Source organism: Pseudophryne corroboree, chromosome 11 (assembly GCF_028390025.1).
Source record: "Pseudophryne corroboree isolate aPseCor3 chromosome 11, aPseCor3.hap2, whole genome shotgun sequence".
In the NCBI taxonomy this organism is placed as follows: Eukaryota; Metazoa; Chordata; class Amphibia; order Anura; family Myobatrachidae; genus Pseudophryne; species Pseudophryne corroboree.
In genome coordinates this window covers 220,014,131-220,035,543 of record NC_086454.1, presented here as the reverse complement: position 1 = coordinate 220,035,543, position 21,413 = coordinate 220,014,131, and the positions used below count along the sequence as shown (strand labels likewise).

General features: G+C 45.2%; 1 protein-coding gene across 5 annotated transcripts in view; it reads left to right on the top strand.

Moving 5' to 3' along the window:
- Positions 1-21,413, top strand: part of LOC134969348 (dipeptidase 2-like) — a 649,658-nt gene that overhangs the window by 317,160 nt on the left and 311,085 nt on the right. For all 5 annotated transcript variants that reach the window (XM_063945260.1, XM_063945264.1, XM_063945263.1 and 2 more), the window contains one exon: positions 9,666-9,792. In XM_063945260.1, the coding sequence (XP_063801330.1) occupies positions 9,666-9,792 (127 nt within the window). The remainder of the gene's footprint in view (positions 1-9,665; positions 9,793-21,413) is intronic.

Sequence of the window (21,413 nt, the reverse complement as noted above, 5' to 3'; positions counted from 1 at the left end):
GGTTAATCCTATCCAAATGGGATGGCCTACCTCACCAGATCAGGACTCACATGGTCTCCTTAACCCTCCAGGTTCACTTGTCTCTTACCTGTTGGCTACAGGACCAGCAACTGAGCAGGGGTCGTCGTCTCTAGATCTCCAACTGGGTCCTCCTAATGACGGATGCCAGTCTGCGGGGTTGGGGCACGGTATTGGAGCAACACTCTCTTTAGGGTCAGTGGACCAGGGAGGAATCTCTCCTCCCAATAAATATTCTGTAGTTGTGGGCAGTGTCCAATGCTTTGAAACTGGTCCTGCCTCTGGTACAGAACAGGCCTGTTCAAGTACAGTCTGACAACACCACAACGGTGGCGTACATAAATTATCAAGGCGGCACTCAAAGCCGCATGGCAATGATGGAAGTGTCAAAGATTCTTCTTTGGGCAGAATGCTATCTGCCAACCATATCGGCAGTGTTCATTCCGGGGGTCCTCAAATGGGAAGGGGACTTCCTCAGTCGTCAGGACATACACACCGGAGAGTGGAGTCTTCATCCGGAGGTCTTTCGACTCCTCGTGGACAAGTGGGGCCTTCCAGATGTAGACCTGATGGCGTCTTGACACAATCACAAGGTTCCTTTCTTTGGAGCAAGAACAAGGGATCCTTAAGCAGCGTTCATGGATGCACTGGCAATTCCATGGAACTTTTGGCTGCCATACGTGTTCCCTCCGGTGTCACTACTGCCCAGGGTAATACGGAAGTTCAAGCAAGAAGGAGGAATACTACTTCTAATCACTTCAGCGTGGCCCAGACGGCATTGGTTCTCAGACCTACAGAGTCTCTCAATAGAGCGTCCTCTTCTACTTCCGCAAAGCCCAGACCTCCTCATTCAGGGCCCTTGTGTCTACCAGGATCTGGCATGACTGGCTTTGACGGCGTGGCTCTTGAAGCTTCAGTTCTGAAGACCAAAGACTTTTCTGAGGCGGTCATTCAAACTACGTTAAAGGCCCGTAAACCGGATTCCGCTCAGATTTATCATAGGGTCTGGAATTCTGACTTCACCCTGTGCGGCTAAGAATTATAATGTACTGTACTGTATACAAGTTCAGTACTGCTAAACTTTTGGATTTCCTGCAATAGGGCCTGGACTTAGGCCTTCGTCTGACCTCCCTCAAGGTTCATATTTCTGCCTTGTCGATATGGTTTCAGAGAAAAATTGCGACTCTGCCTGATGTTCATACATTCACTCAGGGTGTTTTACGGATTCAATCTCCCTATGTTCCTCCTGTGGCTCCTTGGGATTTGTCGGTTGTTCTGGATGCATTACAAGAGTCTCCGTTTGAACCTCTTGAGTCTGTGGACCTTAAGTAGCTTACTCTTAAGGTCTTTTTTTGCTAGCTATTGCCTCTGCTAGATGGGTTTCAGACTTGGGTGCCTTGTCCTGTCGGTCACCCTTTCTGATTTTTCACCATGACCGTACGGTTCTTAGAACTCGCCTTGGTTATCTACCTAAGGTGGTGTCGTCTTTTCACCTTAACCAAGAGATTGTGGTTCCGGCCTTTACCGCTCCAGGTTTATCCTCCAAAGAGCATTCTTTGGATGTGGTACGGGCTCTCCGTATTTATGTGAAGAGAACAGCTTCGTTTAGGAGATCTGATTCTCTCTTTGTTCTCTTTGGTTTTCACAAACGTGGCTGGCCTGCTAAAAAGGAGACCTTGGCCAGATGGATTAGAATGGTGATTGCACATGCTTATGTAGAGGCTGGCCTTCCAGCTCCTGCTACCATCAAAGCCCATTCTACTCGGTCTGTCTGCCCGCCATGGTGCGACCCTTGAACAATTGTGCAAGGCGGCTACGTGGTCCTCAGTGAACACGTTCATAAGGTTCTATGCCTTCGATACTTCCACTTCCCAGGATGCCTCCTTTGGACGCCGGGCTCTTGTGCCCACTATAGTGCGTTCCCTGCCATGAGGAACTGCTTTAGGACATCCCTGATGTTATTCCCTGTGGAATACCAGTGTACCCCGCTGCACAAAAAGAGATTTATGGTAAGAACTTACCTTTTTATTAAATCTCTTTCTGCAAGGTACACTGGATTCCACAGGGCGCCCACCCTGACACACTTAGCTTCTTTGGGTTTGTATGGCATTAGCCACTGGTACCTTCTCCTGTCGTGAGAATGTAATGTATGCGCTACTAATAGTTGTCGTCTCTTTTACCTGCTACTGCATTGGACTGGTTAACAAAACTGAGATCCAGGGCCTGGAGGCGGGGATATAGAGGAGGTGGCACTATGCATCTTGGGAACACGCAAAGCTTTTAGCCTGTTGGTGCCTTGGATCAAACTCCAACTCTACACCCCCGATGTTATTCCCTGTGGAATCCAGTGTACCTCGCAGAAAGAGATTTAACAAAGGTAAGTTCTTACCATAAATCTCCTTTTTAAACTGTTCAAAGTGTAACAATATAAAATATAATATTAAAACAATAAAGGTCCATTAATGGATTTTTTTCAGACATGTTTAAGGCAATTGCCTATACATTGCATTGGACTTCATTCAGGTTTATTAAATCAGCAGTTTTGCAATCTTAGGAAAAATGCTAATGATAAAATTACATGCTGGGGCCACTTAGAACAGGACAAGGCTCTTTAATGGCTGGCACCAATGTGGTCACAATTCAACTGTGATCACATCGCTGATTAGTGGATGCCCCCTGCCTCCGCAGCCAGGCTGCGAAGGCAGGTGCAGGGCAGCCATCCCCGGGTCACAGCGACTATGTGTGACATCATGTGGCCACCCCAAACCTGCCCTGTTTCCAACGCCATGGCCACTCAATGCCTCATCACCGCCCCCTGCAATGCCACATCGCCACCCCGCAATCCACCTCTGCCTGCCAGTCAGGCAGAGGCTTTCGCATAACTGAGATGCGACCACATCTCCCTGCCCGCGCACGCACAGAGTGGGTCCTGTGCATGCGCACTGCGGAGGTCAGTGGGAGATGCGATAGCATCTCAATTACTTTGCCTACTGAATACCCCTGATAATCTGGTGATTATTGTGGTGGTGTGGTAGTACTATTGCAAGGGTTGTAGTAATATTACAAACTCTTTACTGGCCACGTGTATTAGGCTGAGGCCTGGAGTATTTGTTGTGTGTGGTTCCTTGAAGCAAGACCAAACATGCGCTCAAAAAGGCCATTTGTCTGTCCTGCACAGCCATTAGCTGCAACATAAATCACTGCTGCATTTGCCTTTCTGACTCTAGAAACCTCTCCATGCAAGCAATCTCCTGGGCCTGCATGTCAGAGTTCAATTCACAGATGCTCGACAATTATGGACATCATCGCTCTAGCAGCTTACTCTGACTTATTTGGTTTCTTTCTTGGTGGTACGTTGTAGACTGCACATGGGAGAAAAAACAAATTAGAATAAGCAGGGAACGTGTATGAAAACAGCAGTGGTGTTTTAGTACAGTACATGTGCTTGTGGTCTTCTCCCACTTGCATGCTAGCAACAATGTGCAACAGTTACTGGGGGTTATTCTGGCTTGTTAGCAAACCACAAAAGTTAGCATTTGGGCAAAACCATGTTGCACTGCAAGTGGGGCAGATGCAACATGTGCAGAGAGAGTTAAGGTCCATACACACGGTGACATAGTTGCTACAGTATGCCCGATTTTGACTATGTGATTTGATTTCCCTTGAACTCCTCCAGAGCCCAGATAGTACTTTTGATTTTTTGTATACAGGTTGAGTCTCCCTTATCCAAAATGCTTGGGACCAGAGGTATTTTGGATATGGGATTTTTCCGTATTTTGGAATAATTGCATACCATAATGAGATATCATGGTGATGGGACCTAAATCTAAGCACAGAATGCATTTTTGTTACATATACACCTTATACACAAAGCCTGAAGGTCATTTTAGCCAATATTTTTTATAACTTTGTGCATTTAACAAAGTGTGTCTACATTCACACAATTCATTTATGTTTCATATACACCTTATACACACAGCCTGAAGGTCATTTAATACAATATTTTTAATAACTTTGTGTATTAAACAAAGTTTGTGTACATTGAGCCATCAAAAAACAAAGGTTTCACTATCTCACTCTCCCTCAAAAAAGTCCGTATTTCGGAATATTCCGTATTTCGGAATATTTGGATATGGGATACTCAACCTGTATATGATTTTGAAGTGCTAATTTTAACTATATTTTATACTATCTAGTACAAAGTATAGTCAAAATTGGCACTTAGTCAAAATCATGTATATACAAAATCAAAAGTACCGATAGTCAAAATCTGTACTATCTGTACTTTTGATTTTGTGTATATATGATTTTGACTAAGTGCCAATTTTGACTATACTTTGTACTATCTAGTACAAAGTATAGTCAAAATTGGCACTTAGTCAAAATCGTATATATATAGACAAAATCGAAAGTACATATAGTCAAAATTTGTGCTATTTGGGTTCTGGGGCAGTTAAGATAGACTTGCCTGCACAGTCTATCTATCCTTGCGATACCGACATACTAGGGCCGCGCATCGGGATCGAATCAGGATCAAAAGCTGCCAAACACCTTGAGATACTGTATGCACTAATTTTCCTTAAAAGATTTTGACTATATGGTCAAAATCTTACAGATTTATCTCACCATGTGTATGCACCTTTAGATTTGGGTGGGTTATATTGTTTCTGTGCAGTGTAACGGAGTCTTGCTAGAATGCACTCTGCTACAAAAAATTCCACCAATGACCGACTCTAGGTTTGTGCAAAAACAACAAATACCTTTTATTCAGGTTGCTCAAAAACAAAGATACACATAAAACAAAGATCACTGTCTTTAGTATAAACAACCAGGGAGGTTAGGCCCTGCCTCACTCCCTCTTATTAAATAAGGAACCCTTCAGGCCCCGGCATCCTGACACTAGTGGCCCAGCCCTCCGGATCCCACTGTCCCTAGCAGGCCTATCACCTGGACACTAACTGCCTTCAGGAGCCCTGACTCTTGGGAGAGACTCTGCTTTAAACCCAGCACCCAGGTGCTGGCTGATGAAGCAGCTTCTTGGGCTAAGAAGCCTATAAGACCTGGTCTGGGCCAAATGGATGGGAACCTGGTGTGTAGTTTACAGGTGGCAAAGTACCTCTCCTGCCACATGCTCTTTCCCTCAGCTTCTCAGGGCTCAGAAAAGCGACATGTGACAATGGCAAGGTTTCACATTTTCCAATTATTTTGGGCTGACAAATCTTTGGGACATAACTTGGGCCCATACACCTGGGTCCCAAGTTCCTCTCCCAAGTACACATCCGAGACCATTTTAACTGGCCTTGGAATCTATTTCCATTAAAGGTTGGTGGCACCGACTCCACTGTGCCACCTTCCCTTTCCCTCCACTTTGGCATAGTGGCCAAAGTGGTCGTTTTATTGGACAACTTCCCGTTGCCCACTAAACTTCCCCTCCTATTCATCTTTCCACCTTTAGGGATGTTTCCCTTATTGGGCTCAGATTTACTGGCTACTAAGGAAGTCGCTTCATTCTTGTCTAGGTGTTTATGACACCTAGACAAGAACTGGGGAAGGTTTTTAAGTTCACTCTGGGCCTAGTAGTCACCCCAGCCCTCACTGGTCTTGACCTATATTGATAATTCTACCTTTTATGGCCAAGCTCTTGGCACCAGTAACACCTAGTCTCTGCCCTGACTTTAATTGTTCTGAGGTCATGGTCCAACTTTGCCCCCACCTTTTCCCTCAGAGTGAGGCACTGGTCCCGAGTCTCAGAAAGTTATTTCATTTGTTGAACTTTTAGTGCTTCCTTCAGTCTCTCCAGCTTTGGTAACATTTCCTTCATTAACAGGACTGCTTCGTTCTCCGATCTCCCATCTTTGACCCTAGTCACCGACTCCTGCCGTTCTATGACTGGCACATAACCCATTTTGAGTCTCTTGTCCAGGTCCCCTATTCGACTCTATAGTCTAGGAATCTCCTTCACTGTTTCTTTTAGCTGGCTGTTACTTAGGGCCAGCTTTTGGAACTCTCCCCTCAAAGTTTCCAGCTCTTGTGTCTCATATCAAGAACTCTCCCTGGGTAGAGCAACCTCAGAAATGGGACTCTGCACCGATTCCTCTGAGACAGGTTCTTGCTCCTTACTTAGTGTGTCCTTTATGAACTGTCCCAGTTCAGCAGTTAGATCTTGAGCCTCCCGTGGTGGATGCAACAATCCCAAGATCGAAATCTTGCACTTTATCCTCCTCATACACGATTGAAACTCCTTCCGAAGCAGGTTCTCGGATGACTTCGGAAGTAGACTCCTGTATTGCAACTAGCTTAGCCATGACTTGCTCCTGGTCCTTTAATTGGACATTGCTTTCAAGGTCACTTATCATGTGACACCAAAAAAAAGGTTCCATGCTAATATCTTCCCCAAGATCTGGATTACTCCCCAATAAACTCTCCACTTCACTCTCCAACTGTGGGGCTTTAATAGGGTCACATAAGTTCCTGACCTGAGGTGTTAGAGCTGTCACCCCTTTTGTATTTTTAGCATGAATTCTCTTTTTGTCACCCAGTTGAAGAAACACTTCAGAATATGCTGTATATCTGGAAGTCTTTATTCACCCTGTTACCTTTGAAAACTGTAAGTGAAAGGGGAAATAAAAAAATATTATTATTATTATTTTTTTAGGACAGATTAAGCTTTTAGCAAAGCACTGAAAGGTAGCATGTACATAGTGGTCACAAATACCTTACACTGGTGCAAATAAACAACTTCTCCCTTCAGGCTCTTAAAACTAGAACTCAGGGATTACTGGGATACATAGTGCCACAAAATTTCTCTATTTAATTAGAACCACATTTATAAAAGGTTTCAACTTTGCTTGATTGGTCTTAATGAGCTAATTAACAGGGACACCAGACTCCCAATACCAGGTTTTGCAGGCATAGGTAAATATAAGCTTGGAAAACAAATTCAGTCATAAATTATCAGCTGTTTGCAACCTCTTAGAGCAAATCAACACAGCTACTTTCAATGAATGGTGCAAAGCAGGAAAACAGAACAGTCCAGGCAAACTGTTTAACCTCTTTGCTGCCAATGCAAACCTTTGCACCAAAATCAAACACATTCAATTTAAACAAAACATATCATTATTTTTACCCCGTGGGGTTGGTTTTAACCACTACTCACAACACCCTTGGTCTGGTACTGATGCCCACGAGTTCAGCTTGGTCTGGCGTTCGCTGATATGTGTGCCACTACCTTGCGGCTGTTGTGTCCTCCGCCACATGTGACACGACTAGCAGAAGGGCCCCACGTTGGGCGCCATTTGTAACAGGAGTCTTGCTAGAATGCACTCTGCTACAAAAAATTCCACCAACAACCGACTCCAGGCTTGTGCAAAAGCAACAGATACCCTTTATTCAGGTTGCTCAAAAACAAAGATACACATAAAACAAAGATCACTGTCTTTAGTATAAACAACCAGGGAGGTTAGGCCCTGCCTCACTCCCTCTTACTAAATAAGGAACCCTTCAGGTCCCGGCATCCTTACACTAGTGGCCCACCCCTTCGGATCCCACTGTCCCTAGCAGACCTATCACCTGGACACTAACTGCCTCCAGGAGCCCTGACTCATGGGAGAGTGCTGGCTGATATAGCAGCTTCTTGGGCTAAGAAGCCTATAAGACCTGGTCTGGGCCAAATGGATGGGAACCCGGTCCATCCACACTTTCCATCCACCCCCAGGACCCTGTGTGTAGCTTACAGGTGGCAAAGTACCTCTCCTGGCACAGCAGGGTAAATAGTGGTTGCTGAATTTCTACACTGCAATTTAGATTTCAGTATGAACACACCCCACCCAAACCTAAATCACTCTGCACATGTTACATCTGCCCCACCTGCAGTGCACATGGTTTTGCCCAATTGCTAACTTTTTTGGTTTGCTAACAAATGTGAATAACCCCCACTAGTGAATTGAGTGTGTGTGCAATGTGTTTTTTTTTTACATTTAAATTTTTTTTTTCTAATTTTATACTCACTTTTAAAATGTAGTGTAAGGGTCTGTTTTGTATGCTCCATCTTGGAGCTTGCTTTAGCTACCCCCTCTATAGTGGCACTGATGCTGTCATTGTTCATGGATGAATCCATCCCACTATTTCCCGCATTGTTTATATGAACGGTGATGGTGGACTGAATTGTGAGGGCAGAAGGGTAGCTTGTGTACTGGCCGGTGTCTCCTGACTGTCCTCCACTTGGCTAGAGCAGAATAGTGCACCTGAGGAGGACAATGCTATGGGGTTTGTCAGTGCAGTATTTCAAATTTGCTGTAGCTCATATTAAAATAATTCAAGTGCACAGCCTGGAACCTGATCCCTAGTGGAGGAAGTGGGTCTCCAGGCAGTGGGGCCCTCCATGATTTCCCCTGTACCCTTGTGGGCCAGTCCAACCCTGACCCCTATGCTTAGTACTGTATATAAACCCCAAGATCTTTGAACTACTCTAATCATGCATGCTCTAAATCTTGTAAGTACAGTAGTCCAGTCATAACAGAAAAAAACTCTATGGGGTTGATTCAATTCAGCACAATGTGAATAGCGCTGGGAAGAAGGTCCCAGAGCTATGAAATTCAGCAAACTGTTATGTCGTAGAATGCTTCTACTCGCACCTTGAACAAGGCGTTAGTCACGACAATGGGCATTTTCTGACTTAAGTGCACTGCCATGATGTTATTTGTGCCACGCTAAGGCACAAAATAGCATTGCGGCATTAGTTGTGTCAGATTTCTGCTTGCACCTCAGGAGGGGAGTGAGCAGAAATCCTGCAGTTGGACTTAAAAGCACACGGAATTGAATAGATCTGGGGCCTCCGTCCCGGTGCTATTAGCAGCGTGCTGAATTGCATCGTCCCCATTGTGCCTTTCCTATGAATTGTTGTTATTGTACCTGGCCAAGAACGTGAATTAGCTAAATTTGCAGCCGGCACTTAGCGCACGTAAAATGTATAGGACATTTTGCACTTAAACAGTGTATTCAATAAAGAGCTTACACTTATGGGTACATTTAATAAAGCTTCTAAAACAGAGAACTGGTGATGTCGCCCATAGCAACCAATCAGATGCTATCATTTTCTAAAAACATTACCAATTCTCTGTTTTAGAAGCTTTAGTAAATGTACCCCTTATATTGCTTAATTAAATGTAAATATTCCAGGAGAGATCACTTAACAAGTATTCATGTCAGATAAGCAGAAAGAAAGAAGTAATAATTCCACTGTATAAGTCATTGGTACGGCCTCATCTAGAAAACTTTCAAATATATCAAGGTTTAACAAAGTGCAGGAGGGAAACATTTGTCAAATGAAGAAAAGTATTAGAACATGAGGGCATGCACTGAAACTAGGGGGACGTAGGTTCAGGGGAAATTTGAGGAAAAATTACTTCACAGAAAGGGTAGTGGACAAGTGGAATAGCCTCCCATCAGAGGCGGTAGAGGCTAAGACAGGAGAGCAAGTTAAACATGCATGGGATACACATAAGGATATATTTACAAATAAATAAGGATCAAATAAGGTTTGAGTTAAAAATATTGTAAAATAGGGGCAGACTAGATGGCCAAGTGGTTTTTATCTGTCAAATTTTATGTTTCTATGGTTTTATAATTCTTTATTTCATTTCTTCTAGACACAATGACTTTGCCCTGCAACTCAGAAGGCTCTACAATAACAGGATATCAAACATTGACTTGTTCACTTTAAATGACACGAGAACCAATATGAAAAAACTGCAAAGTGGTCATGTGGGAGCTCAGGTACCCTACCCTGTAGCAAATCCATATAATACTGTTTTATAACACACCGATGTACTGTAGTACATATAAAACATGTAAAGCTTAATTGAGATGTGTTTGGAGTTGCTATCACTGCTGCTTCATTGGAAGCAGTAGTAGTGATACTGCTGTATGGTGATGCAGCAAGAGGCATCTATTACACGGGTGTGGTATAAAAGATAGATAGTGTCTAGTTAGACAATCAATAGATAGACACCATATGTTAGACAGACATTAGGTCGACAGGGTCAAAAGGTCAACATGGTCAAAAGGTCGACATGAAAAAGGTAGAAAGTACAAAAGGTCTATCTATTGACTGTCTAACTAGACACTGTCTATCTATCAACCGGATACCCTATTACACAGCTATTACAAGCAGATGCATTGGCATTTCTATAATGGGACCACACCCCACTTCCCACACACTGCATCATACTTACCTACTTTTGAAAAAGCATTTCAGGGAGATTGTGAGAGTAACACCTATCAGTGCGGACGTGTACTGCTACATCTGAGAAGTGTGTCATAAAAATGACTTACATCCAGATGTAAATGAGCCCCAGAGTTAGTAAGATCTACTTGTTGAAGAAAAGACACATTTTTCAGGATTTGTTTATGTATTGTGTTTTACAAGAGGTTCTATACTGTATACTATAAGTGGCCACAAGGAACCTTATTTGAAATGCATGTAGTCATAGGGATCATTGTGCCTTTTAACCAATGCAGGGAAATGGCACTGATGAACCCATTTTAATGTGTGTATCTCTGGTTTCTCTTTTTTCCAAGAATGTAACAGCTGCATAATTAGTATAAGGTGCAAACAGGGAGATCGCTGGACTATTCAGGGAGTCAGGGAGCTTGCTGCTTTTTCAGGGAGTCTTCTGCAGAATGCAGGAGGGTAGGCAACTATGCACAGCACCCATATTTTAATACTTACCTTTCCAGAGTCCCGCATCGGGTGTGGCAGCAAATGCAAAAATCACACCCAAGATGGCCATCGTGCACGTGCTGTAGTGAAATTGGTCTCCGGAACATGGTGGGCACAATGTGTCCAGAGACGTGCGCATGCAGTAGACTCAGGCACAATGCTGGAGACTACCGTGCTGTGCAAAGGAGGGGGCACACCCATAATCTACACAGGGGCCCCTTCCTCTGTTATAATGCCCCTGAGCTGATGCTTCCTGCTGCAGTAGTGATCCAACCTGCATCCTAGCTTGCAGTATCAGACCCCTGACTTATGATCAGGTGGCTTTTTGTACCTATGATGCTGCGCAAGTCGCCCTATGCAGATGCCAGGAAATCTCTGTCTTATGACAGAGATCTCTGGCCTCTTCCCTCCCCTTAAATCGCGGCAACATGCCTCCAATTTTCAGAAATGGGGACTGCTGTGATCCATTCCCCGCCCCCAGATGGCAGCAGACTGTCAATCAATGACAGTCTGCTGCCGCTGTGAATCCTGTGTTGCAGGACCGATTGGGGTCCTGTGCATGCATAAAGTATTAAAAATTGGTTCATTGTGATGATAAGTGTAGCTCCGACCACATTTGAATCAGGCCCATAATGAAATCTAAAAAAGACAAGGGTCCATAAAATTCAAGTACTATAAATTCTAGTTGTGAAATTTTCAATTTAAAAATAATACTGTAATTATAGAAATGTATGATGTCAGCACAAACAAATTACTAGTGACAGACTAGGGCATGCAGGGCACACCAGGTGTATCCAGTGGTAGAGACCTGCTGGAGTGTGACTGTGCATCACTGAAAGGGAGGTGACCTGCTGACTTAAGGGGTATGGCCAGTGGAGTTTGGAAAGAAATTACAAGAAAAACTCTTGGCAAGATACATACAATATCTCAGTGGATGGGATGCTGGCAATCATATGACCGACACCGACATCCCGAAGCAGAGTTTCCCGACAGGGGTCAGGTAAGTATGTTTACCAAACCCCACTACCCCCTAACCCTCCCTTCCCGCAGCCTAATCCTAACCTTCCCCAGTAGTGCATAAACCTAACCCCCCTTCCCGCAGCCTAAACATATACCTCCCACCCCGCAGCCTAACCCTAACCCTACCCAGAGAGCCTAACACTACCTCCTCACTGCCTAACCCTAAACTTCCCCCCTGTAGCCTAACCCTAAACTGTCCCCCACAGCCTAAACCTAACCTCCCTACAGACCGCTGTGGCTTACCAAGCAGGAGTCCTGGCAGAGCTCGATCAAGATTCCAGCATTTGGGATCCCAGCACCTAAATTTCCATCCATGTTGGGATGCCAAAATTAGCATCTAATCAGTGTTGGGATGTCGAACACCGGTATCCTGAACGGATCCCCTCTGGACACCTTACCAGTGTGATTTTATATCACAGAATCACTAGCTGTTTTCAAAAAATGTACAGCTTAATTTGTGGCATATTATTAAATATTGTAATATGCCCCCACAAAGTAACAGTCATGATCGCTGCAAAAAGAAATGTTGGGGGGTTGACATGTTGAGTATTAGTGATGAGGATCACATTGTTGGGGTACAGTGTGATTTTAACAATGAATGTGCCCTCAGAAGTAGTAAGGGCAGAGCAGTGGTCCCTATCTTGCTATGGGGTAAAGTTATCATTTACACCAGTGTCTCTAGTCAATGCCTAGGGGTAGATTTATTAAAACTTGTAGAGAGATACAGTGGAGAGAGATAAAGTATGGACCAATCAGCTTCTGGTAATTAGTAGCAGATTGGTTGGAACTTTGTATCTCTCTAACCAGCCCTAGGCATAGGGAAACTAGGCAAATGCCTAGGACATTTGGAATGCCTAGGGACATGCTAGGGCCGACTCAGCTAGTAGCGGGCAGTGGTGGAACCAGGATGATAAAGCTCTGAGAGAGTGAAACACATTGACAGCTTGTAGTTCTACAGCAATTGAAAGCATGTGTTGACTTCTGGTGCACACTTATTATAATTTCTGCATATCTCATCCCATAGACAACTGGTTCAATATCCCCCTTTCCCTGCTCTCTACTATAGGTGCCTCCACCAGGGATCATACACAGCTCTGACAGACTGCTAAACACATCTATTATACATCTGTTACATGGTGCAGGCTCAGAGCCGGCCCTAGCCAATTTGATGCCCTAGGCAAAATTTTGTCTGGTGCCCCCTAGCTCCGCCGCTAGTTCTGCATCTGTACCTGCAACGCTCAGGTAGTGGGGCCCACCGGGGGGTTACCCTGTGGGCCAGTTCAACTCTGCACAATGCCACACAGTAATGACCATAATACATATAATTCCACACAGTAAAGGAACCTTACACATATGCCCCACATTAGTAATGCCCATAATACACATAATTCCACACAGTAATGCACCTTACACATATGCCCCACATTAGTAATGCCCATAATACACATATACTGCCACAGATACTGCCACACTTGCTGGTTATACAAAAAGATCAGTATCAAACATGTAGAAACTGTCCATTCTCTTCACTATTCAGTGTGTTTGCTGGTGTCTGTTACTCCCGTTAACTGCATGCACTTTACTTTATACTGTGGGAGCTAAATGTTCTGCTCTCCAGTCTGATGTGTCCAAAAGTCACGCTGCACTGATGTTTAGAAATAGCACAACGCAACTTACTGACCACGTTACAGTGCTAGATGGCAGGGGAATTTTACGGTATGGACTGACTAGGAAATAAAGTGTGGGGAGAACACTGCCCATGTTATGTCCCTGCAGACACCTGGGGTTTGCACAGGGATAAGGGACACACACAGGATGGCAGGGTCCCCCTCCCCCATGTGCACAAGCAGTATAGGTGATGTCAGGTTTCTGTGAAGCAGTCTTCCAAAATACACATGTGTTATCATAAGAAGCCATCCAGTAATAACCTTATATAGTCAGTAAGAATGTCACAGGTCCAAGAATTGCAGTTACTTGGCTTCTGCTGTCTGTCTGAGGTCTCACAAGTCAGGGGCATTCAAGCATGTCAGAGGAAGTTTAAGGCACAGTGTGCATTTTTTTTGACAAATGTAAACAGCAGTGTATACAAGTACTGATTGAATACATTTGGAAAGTAACAGTTAGTTTGCGGACTGTCCCTCTCAGCATGAGATACTGCAGGGACATGCTTGGATGCCCCTAGACATGCTTGAATGCCCTAGGCAAATGCCTAGCCTGCCTATAGCTAAGGCCGGCTCTGTGCAGGCTACTGCAGCCCTATTTATCATGCAGTATGGGGTATATAATATCTTTCCAAGCTCTGCACCAGGCAGATTATAATAACATGAATAAAAATATACCTTGTATTTGCAGTATATCGTATGCATATACAGTAGAGATGAGCGCCTGAAATTTTTCGGGTTTTGTGTTTTGGTTTTGGGTTCGGTTCCGCGGCCGTGTTTTGGGTTCGACCGCGTTTTGGCAAAACCTCACCGAATTTTTTTTGTCGGATTCGGGTGTGTTTTGGATTCGGGTGTTTTTTTAAAAAAACACTAAAAAACAGCTTAAATCATAGAATTTGGGGGTCATTTTGATCCCATATTATTATTAACCTCAAAAACCATAATTTCCACTCATTTTCAGTCTATTCTGAATACCTCACACCTCACAATATTATTTTTAGTCCTAAAATTTGCACCAAGGTCGCTGGATGACTAAGCTAAGCGACACTAGTGGCCGACACAAACACCTGGCCCATCTAGGAGTGGCACTGCAGTGTCACGCAGGATGTCCCTTTCAAAAAACCCTCCCCAATCAGCACATGACGCAAAGAAAAAAAGAGGCGCAATGAGGTAGCTGACTGTGTGAGTAAGATAAGCGACCCTAGTGGCCGACACAAACACCGGGCCCATTTAGGAGTGGCACTGCAGTGTCACGCAGGATGTCCCTTCCAAAAAACCCTCCCCAATCAGCACATGACGCAAAGAAAAAAAGAGGCGCAATGAGGTAGCTGACTGTGTGAGTAAGATTAGCGACCCTAGTGGCCGACACAAACACCGGGCCCATTTAGGAGTGGCACTGCAGTGTCACGCAGGATGTCCCTTCCAAAAAACCCTCCCCAATCAGCACATGACGCAAAGAAAAAAAGAGGCGCAATGAGGTAGCTGACTGTGTGAGTAAGATTAGCGACCCTAGTGGCCGACACAAACACCGGGCCCATTTAGGAGTGGCACTGCAGTGTCACGCAGGATGTCCCTTCCAAAAAACCCTCCCCAATCAGCACATGACGCAAAGAAAAAAAGAGGCGCAATGAGGTAGCTGACTGTGTGAGTAAGATTAGCGACCCTAGTGGCCGACACAAACACCGGGCCCATTTAGTAGTGGCACTGCAGTGTCACGCAGGATGTCCCTTCCAAAAAACCCTCCCCAATCAGCACATGACGCAAAGAAAAAAAGAGGCGCAATGAGGTAGCTGACTGTGTGAGTAAGATTAGCGACCCTAGTGGCCGACACAAACACCGGGCCCATTTAGGAGTGGCACTGCAGTGTCACGCAGGATGTCCCTTCCAAAAAACCCTCCCCAAACAGCACATGACGCAAAGAAAAAGAAAAGAAAAAAGATGTGCAAGATGGAATTGTCCTTGGGCCCTCCCACCCACCCTTATGTTGTATAAACAAAACAGGACATGCACACTTTAACCAACCCATCATTTCAGTGACAGGGTCTGCCACACGACTGTGACTGATATGACGGGTTGGTTTGGACCCCCCCCAAAAAAAGAAGCAATTAATCTCTCCTTGCACAAACTGGCTCTACAGAGGCAAGATGTCCACCTCATCATCACCCTCCGATATATCACCGTGTACATCCCCCTCCTCACAGATTATCAATTCGTCCCCACTGGAATCCACCATCTCAGCTCCCTGTGTACTTTGTGGAGGCAATTGCTGCTGGTCAATGTCTCCGCGGAGGAATTGATTATAATTCATTTTAATGAACATCATCTTCTCCACTTTTTCTGGATGTAACCTCGTACGCCGATTGCTGACAAGGTGAGCGGCGGCACTAAACACTCTTTCGGAGTACACACTTGTGGGAGGGCAACTTAGGTAGAATAAAGCCAGTTTGTGCAATGGCCTCCAAATTGCCTCTTTTTCCAGCCAGTATAAGTATGGACTGTGTGACGTGCCTACTTGGATGCGGTCACTCATATAATCCTCCACCATTCTTTCAATGGTGAGAGAATCATATGCAGTGACAGTAGACGACATGTCCGTAATCGTTGTCAGGTCCTTCAGTCCGGACCAGATGTCAGCATCAGCAGTCGCTCCAGACTGCCCTGCATCACCGCCAGCGGGTGGGCTCGGAATTCTGAGCCTTTTCTTCGCACCCCCAGTTGCGGGAGAATGTGAAGGAGGAGATGTTGACAGGTCGCGTTCCGCTTGACTTGACAATTTTCTCACCAGCAGGTCTTTCAACCCCAGCAGACTTGTGTCTGCCGGAAAGAGAGATCCAAGGTAGGCTTTAAATCTAGGATCGAGCACGGTGGCCAAAATGTAGTGCTCTGATTTCAACAGATTGACCACCCGTGAATCCTTGTTAAGCGAATTAAGGGCTCCATCCACAAGTCCCACATGCCTAGCGGAATCGCTCCGTGTTAGCTCCTCCTTCAATGTCTCCAGCTTCTTCTGCAAAAGCCTGATGAGGGGAATGACCTGACTCAGGCTGGCAGTGTCTGAACTGACTTCACGTGTGGCAAGTTCAAAGGGCATCAGAACCTTGCACAACGTTGAAATCATTCTCCACTGCGCTTGAGACAGGTGCATTCCACCTCCTATATCGTGCTCAATTGTATAGGCTTGAATGGCCTTTTGCTGCTCCTCCAACCTCTGAAGCATATAGAGGGTTGAATTCCACCTCGTTACCACTTCTTGCTTCAGATGATGGCAGGGCAGGTTCAGTAGTTTTTGGTGGTGCTCCAGTCTTCTGTACGTGGTGCCTGTACGCCGAAAGTGTCCCGCAATTTTTCTGGCCACCGACAGCATCTCTTGCACGCCCCTGTCGTTTTTTAAATAATTCTGCACCACCAAATTCAAGGTATGTGCAAAACATGGGACGTGCTGGAATTTGCCCATATTTAATGCACACACAATATTGCTGGCGTTGTCCGATGCCACAAATCCACAGGAGAGTCCAATTGGGGTAAGCCATTCCGCGATGATCTTCCTCAGTTGCCGTAAGAGGTTTTCAGCTGTGTGCGTATTCTGGAAACCGGTGATACAAAGCGTAGCCTGCCTAGGAAAGAGTTGGCGTTTGCGAGATGCTGCTACTGGTGCCGCCGCTGCTGTTCTTGCGGCGGGAGTCCATACATCTACCCAGTGGACTGTCACAGTCATATAGTCCTGACCCTGCCCTGCTCCACTTGTCCACATGTCCGTGGTTAAGTGGACATTGGGTACAACTGCATTTTTTAGGACACTGGTGAGTCTTTTTCTGACGTCCGTGTACATTCTCGGTATCGCCTGCCTAGAGAAGTGGAACCTAGATGGTATTTGGTAACGGGGGCACACTGCCTCAATAAATTGTCTAGTTCCCTGTGAACTAACGGCGGATACCGGACGCACGTCTAACACCAACATAGTTGTCAAGGCCTCAGTTATCCGCTTTGCAGCAGGATGACTGCTGTGATATTTCATCTTCCTCGCAAAGGACTGTTGAACAGTCAATTGCTTACTGGAAGTAGTACAAGTGGGCTTACGACTTCCCCTCTGGGATGACCATCGACTCCCAGCAGCAACAACAGCAGCGCCAGCAGCAGTAGGCGTTACACGCAAGGATGCATCGGAGGAATCCCAGGCAGGAGAGGAATCGTCAGAATTGCCAGTGACATTGCCTGCAGGACTATTGGCATTCCTGGGGAAGGAGGAAATTGACACTGAGGGAGTTGGTGGGGTGGTTTGCGTGAGCTTGGTTACAAGAGGAAGGGATTTACTGGTCAGTGGACTGCTTCCGCTGTCACCCAAAGTTTTTGAACTTGTCACTGACTTATTATGAATGCGCTGCAGGTGACGTATAAGGGAGGATGTTCCGAGGTGGTTAACGTCCTTACCCCTACTTATTACAGCTTGACAAAGGGAACACACGGCTTGACACCTGTTGTCCGCATTTCTGTTGAAATAGTTCCACACCGAAGAGCTGATTTTTTTGGTATTTTCACCAGGCATGTCAACGGCCATATTCCTCCCACGGACAACAGGTGTCTCCCCGGGTGCCTGACTTAAACAAACCACCTCACCATCAGAATCCTCCTGGTCAATTTCCTCCCCAGCGCCAGCAACACCCATATCCTCCTCATCCTGGTGTACTTCAACACTGACATCTTCAATCTGACTATCAGGAACTGGACTGCGGGTGCTCCTTCCAGCACTTGCAGGGGGCGTGCAAATGGTGGAAGGCGCATGCTCTTCACGTCCAGTGTTGGGAAGGTCAGGCATCGCAACCGACACAATTGGACTCTCCTTGTGGATTTGGGATTTCGAAGAACGCACAGTTCTTTGCGGTGCTACTGCTTTTGCCAGCTTGAGTCTTTTCATTTTTCTAGCGAGAGGCTGAGTGCCTCCATCCTCATGTGAAGCTGAACCACTAGCCATGAACATAGGCCAGGGCCTCAGCCGTTCCTTGCCACTCCGTGTGGTAAATGGCATATTGGCAAGTTTACGCTTCTCCTCCGACAATTTTATTTTAGGTTTTGGAGTCCTTTTTTTACTGATATTTGGTGTTTTGGATTTGACATGCTCTGTACTATGACATTGGGCATCGCCTTGGCAGACGACGTTGCTGGCATTTCATCGTCTTGGCCATGACTAGTGGCAGCAGCTTCAGCACGAGGTGGAAGTGGATCTTGATCTTTCCCTAATTTTGGAACCTCAACATTTTTGTTCTCCATATTTTAATAGGCACAACTAAAAGGCACCTCAGGTAAACAATGGAGATGGATGGATACTAGTATACAATTATGGACGGACTGCCGAGTGCCGACACAGAGGTAGCTACAGCCGTGAACTACCGTACTGTGTCTGCTGCTAATATAGACTGGTTGATAAAGAGATGTCGTAGTATGTATGTATGAAGAAGAAAGAAAAAAAAACCACGGTTAGGTGGTATACAATTATGGACGGACTGCCGAGTGCCGACACAGAGGTAGCCACAGCCGTGAACTACCGTACTGTGTCTGCTGCTAATATAGACTGGTTGATAAAGAGATGTCGTAGTATGTATGTATGAAGAAGAAAGAAAAAAAAACCACGGGTAGGTGGTATACAATTATGGACGGACTGCCGAGTGCCGACACAGAGGTAGCCACAGCCGTGAACTACCGTACTGTACTGTGTCTGCTGCTAATATAGACTGGTTGATAAAGAGATGTAGTAGTATGTATGTATAAAGAAGATAGAAAAAAAAACCACGGGTAGGTGGTATACAATTATGGACGGACTGCCGAGTGCCGACACAGAGGTAGCCACAGCCGTGAACTACCGTACTGTACTGTGTCTGCTGCTAATATAGACTGGTTGATAAAGAGATGTCGTAGTATGTATGTATGAAGAAGAAAGAAAAAAAAACCACGGTTAGGTGGTATACAATTATGGACGGACTGCCGAGTGCCGACACAGAGGTAGCCACAGCCGTGAACTACCGTACTGTACTGTGTCTGCTGCTAATATAGACTGGTTGATAAAGAGATGTCGTAGTATGTATGTATAAAGAAGAAAGAAAAAAAAACCACGGTTAGGTGGTATACAATTATGGACGGACTGCCGAGTGCCGACACAGAGGTAGCCACAGCCGTGAACTACCGTACTGTACTGTGTCTGCTGCTAATATAGACTGGTTGATAAAGAGATGTAGTAGTATGTATGTATAAAGAAGAAAGAAAAAAAAACCACGGGTAGGTGGTATACAATTATGGATGGACTGCCGAGTGCCGACACAGAGGTAGCTACAGCCGTGAACTACCGTACTGTGTCTGCTGCGACTGGATGATAAATAATGATATAAAAAATATATATATATCACTACTGCAGCCGGACAGGTATATATATTATATAATGACGGACCTGCTGGACACTGTCTGTCAGCAGAATGAGTTTTTTATAGAATAAAAAAAAAAACACCACACAAGTGAAGTCACACGACGAGTGTTTAACTTTTTCAGGCAATCACAATATAGTATACTACTAACTATACTGGTGGTCAGTGTGGTCAGGTCACTGGTCAGTCACACTGGCAGTGGCACTCCTGCAGCAAAAGTGTGCACTGTTTAATTTTAATATAATATGTACTCCTGGCTCCTGCTATAACCTATAACTGGCACTGCAGTGCTCCCCAGTCTCCCCCACAATTATAAGCTGTGTGAGCTGAGCACAGTCAGATATATAATATATACATAGATGATGCAGCACACTGGGCTGAGCAGTGCACACAGATATGGTATGTGACTGTCTTGTACTCCTGGCTCCTGCTATAACCTATAACTGGCACTGCAGTGCTCCCCAGTCTCCCCCACAATTATAAGCTGTGTGAGCTGAGCACAGTCAGATATATAATATATACATAGATGATGCAGGCATGCAGCACACTGGGCTGAGCAGTGCACACAGATATGGTATGTGACTGAGTCACTGTGTGTACCGTTTTTTTCAGGCAGAGAACGGATATATTAAATAAAACAACTGCACTGCTGGTGGTCACTGTGGTCAGTCACTAAACTCTGCACTCTCTTCTACAGTATCAGCCTCAGGTCAATCTCTCTCTCTCTCTCCTAATCTAAATGGAGAGGACGCCAGCCACGTCCTCTCCCTATCAATCTCAATGCACGTGTGAAAATGGCGGCGACGCGCGGCTCCTTATATAGAATCCGAGTCTCGCGATAGAATCCGAGCCTCGCGAGAATCCGACAGCGTCATGATGACGTTCGGGCGCGCTCGGGTTAACCGAGCAAGGCGGGAAGATCCGAGTCGCTCGGACCCGTGAAAAAAAACATGAAGTTCGTGCGGGTTCGGATTCAGAGAAACCGAACCCGCTCATCTCTAATATACAGTATATTTTATATGTGTATATGTTGCCAATTTGATGCACACTCAGCTTTACATGACCTAATGTTAATTAGGGTTTGTTAAATAGTGCAAATATTTTGTGTATCTAGAATAAATGTATTACAGGTGCTATCTTGTATGGGATGTAATTAGCAGTCGACAGCCACGATGCCAGCGGTCACAACTGTGTGGCGTAACATGTATAAAGGGTACTACTTGATGGTGTAATGGGAATAAGGAGCAATACGGTGGTGAGGTATAATGTGTATAAATAACGTGAATAATGGGCACTACTGTGTGGCGTAATGTATTCACACTACGTGTCATGTAGCATACATTACTGTGTGATGTAACATGAATAAGGGACACTGTCATGTGATGTAATGTGAATAAGGTTACAACACTGTGTGGCATAATTTGAATTGGGGGTACTAGTGCGGCCATGTTCCTTCCCATCAAGAAAACTCCCCTATTTTGAGGCACATGCCAAAGGCTATCCTTATTTCAAATATGGCAGTGCCAATGCTCTTACTGGCACAGGGCACCAGAATGCTTACTTATGACTCTATGGATGAGGCTT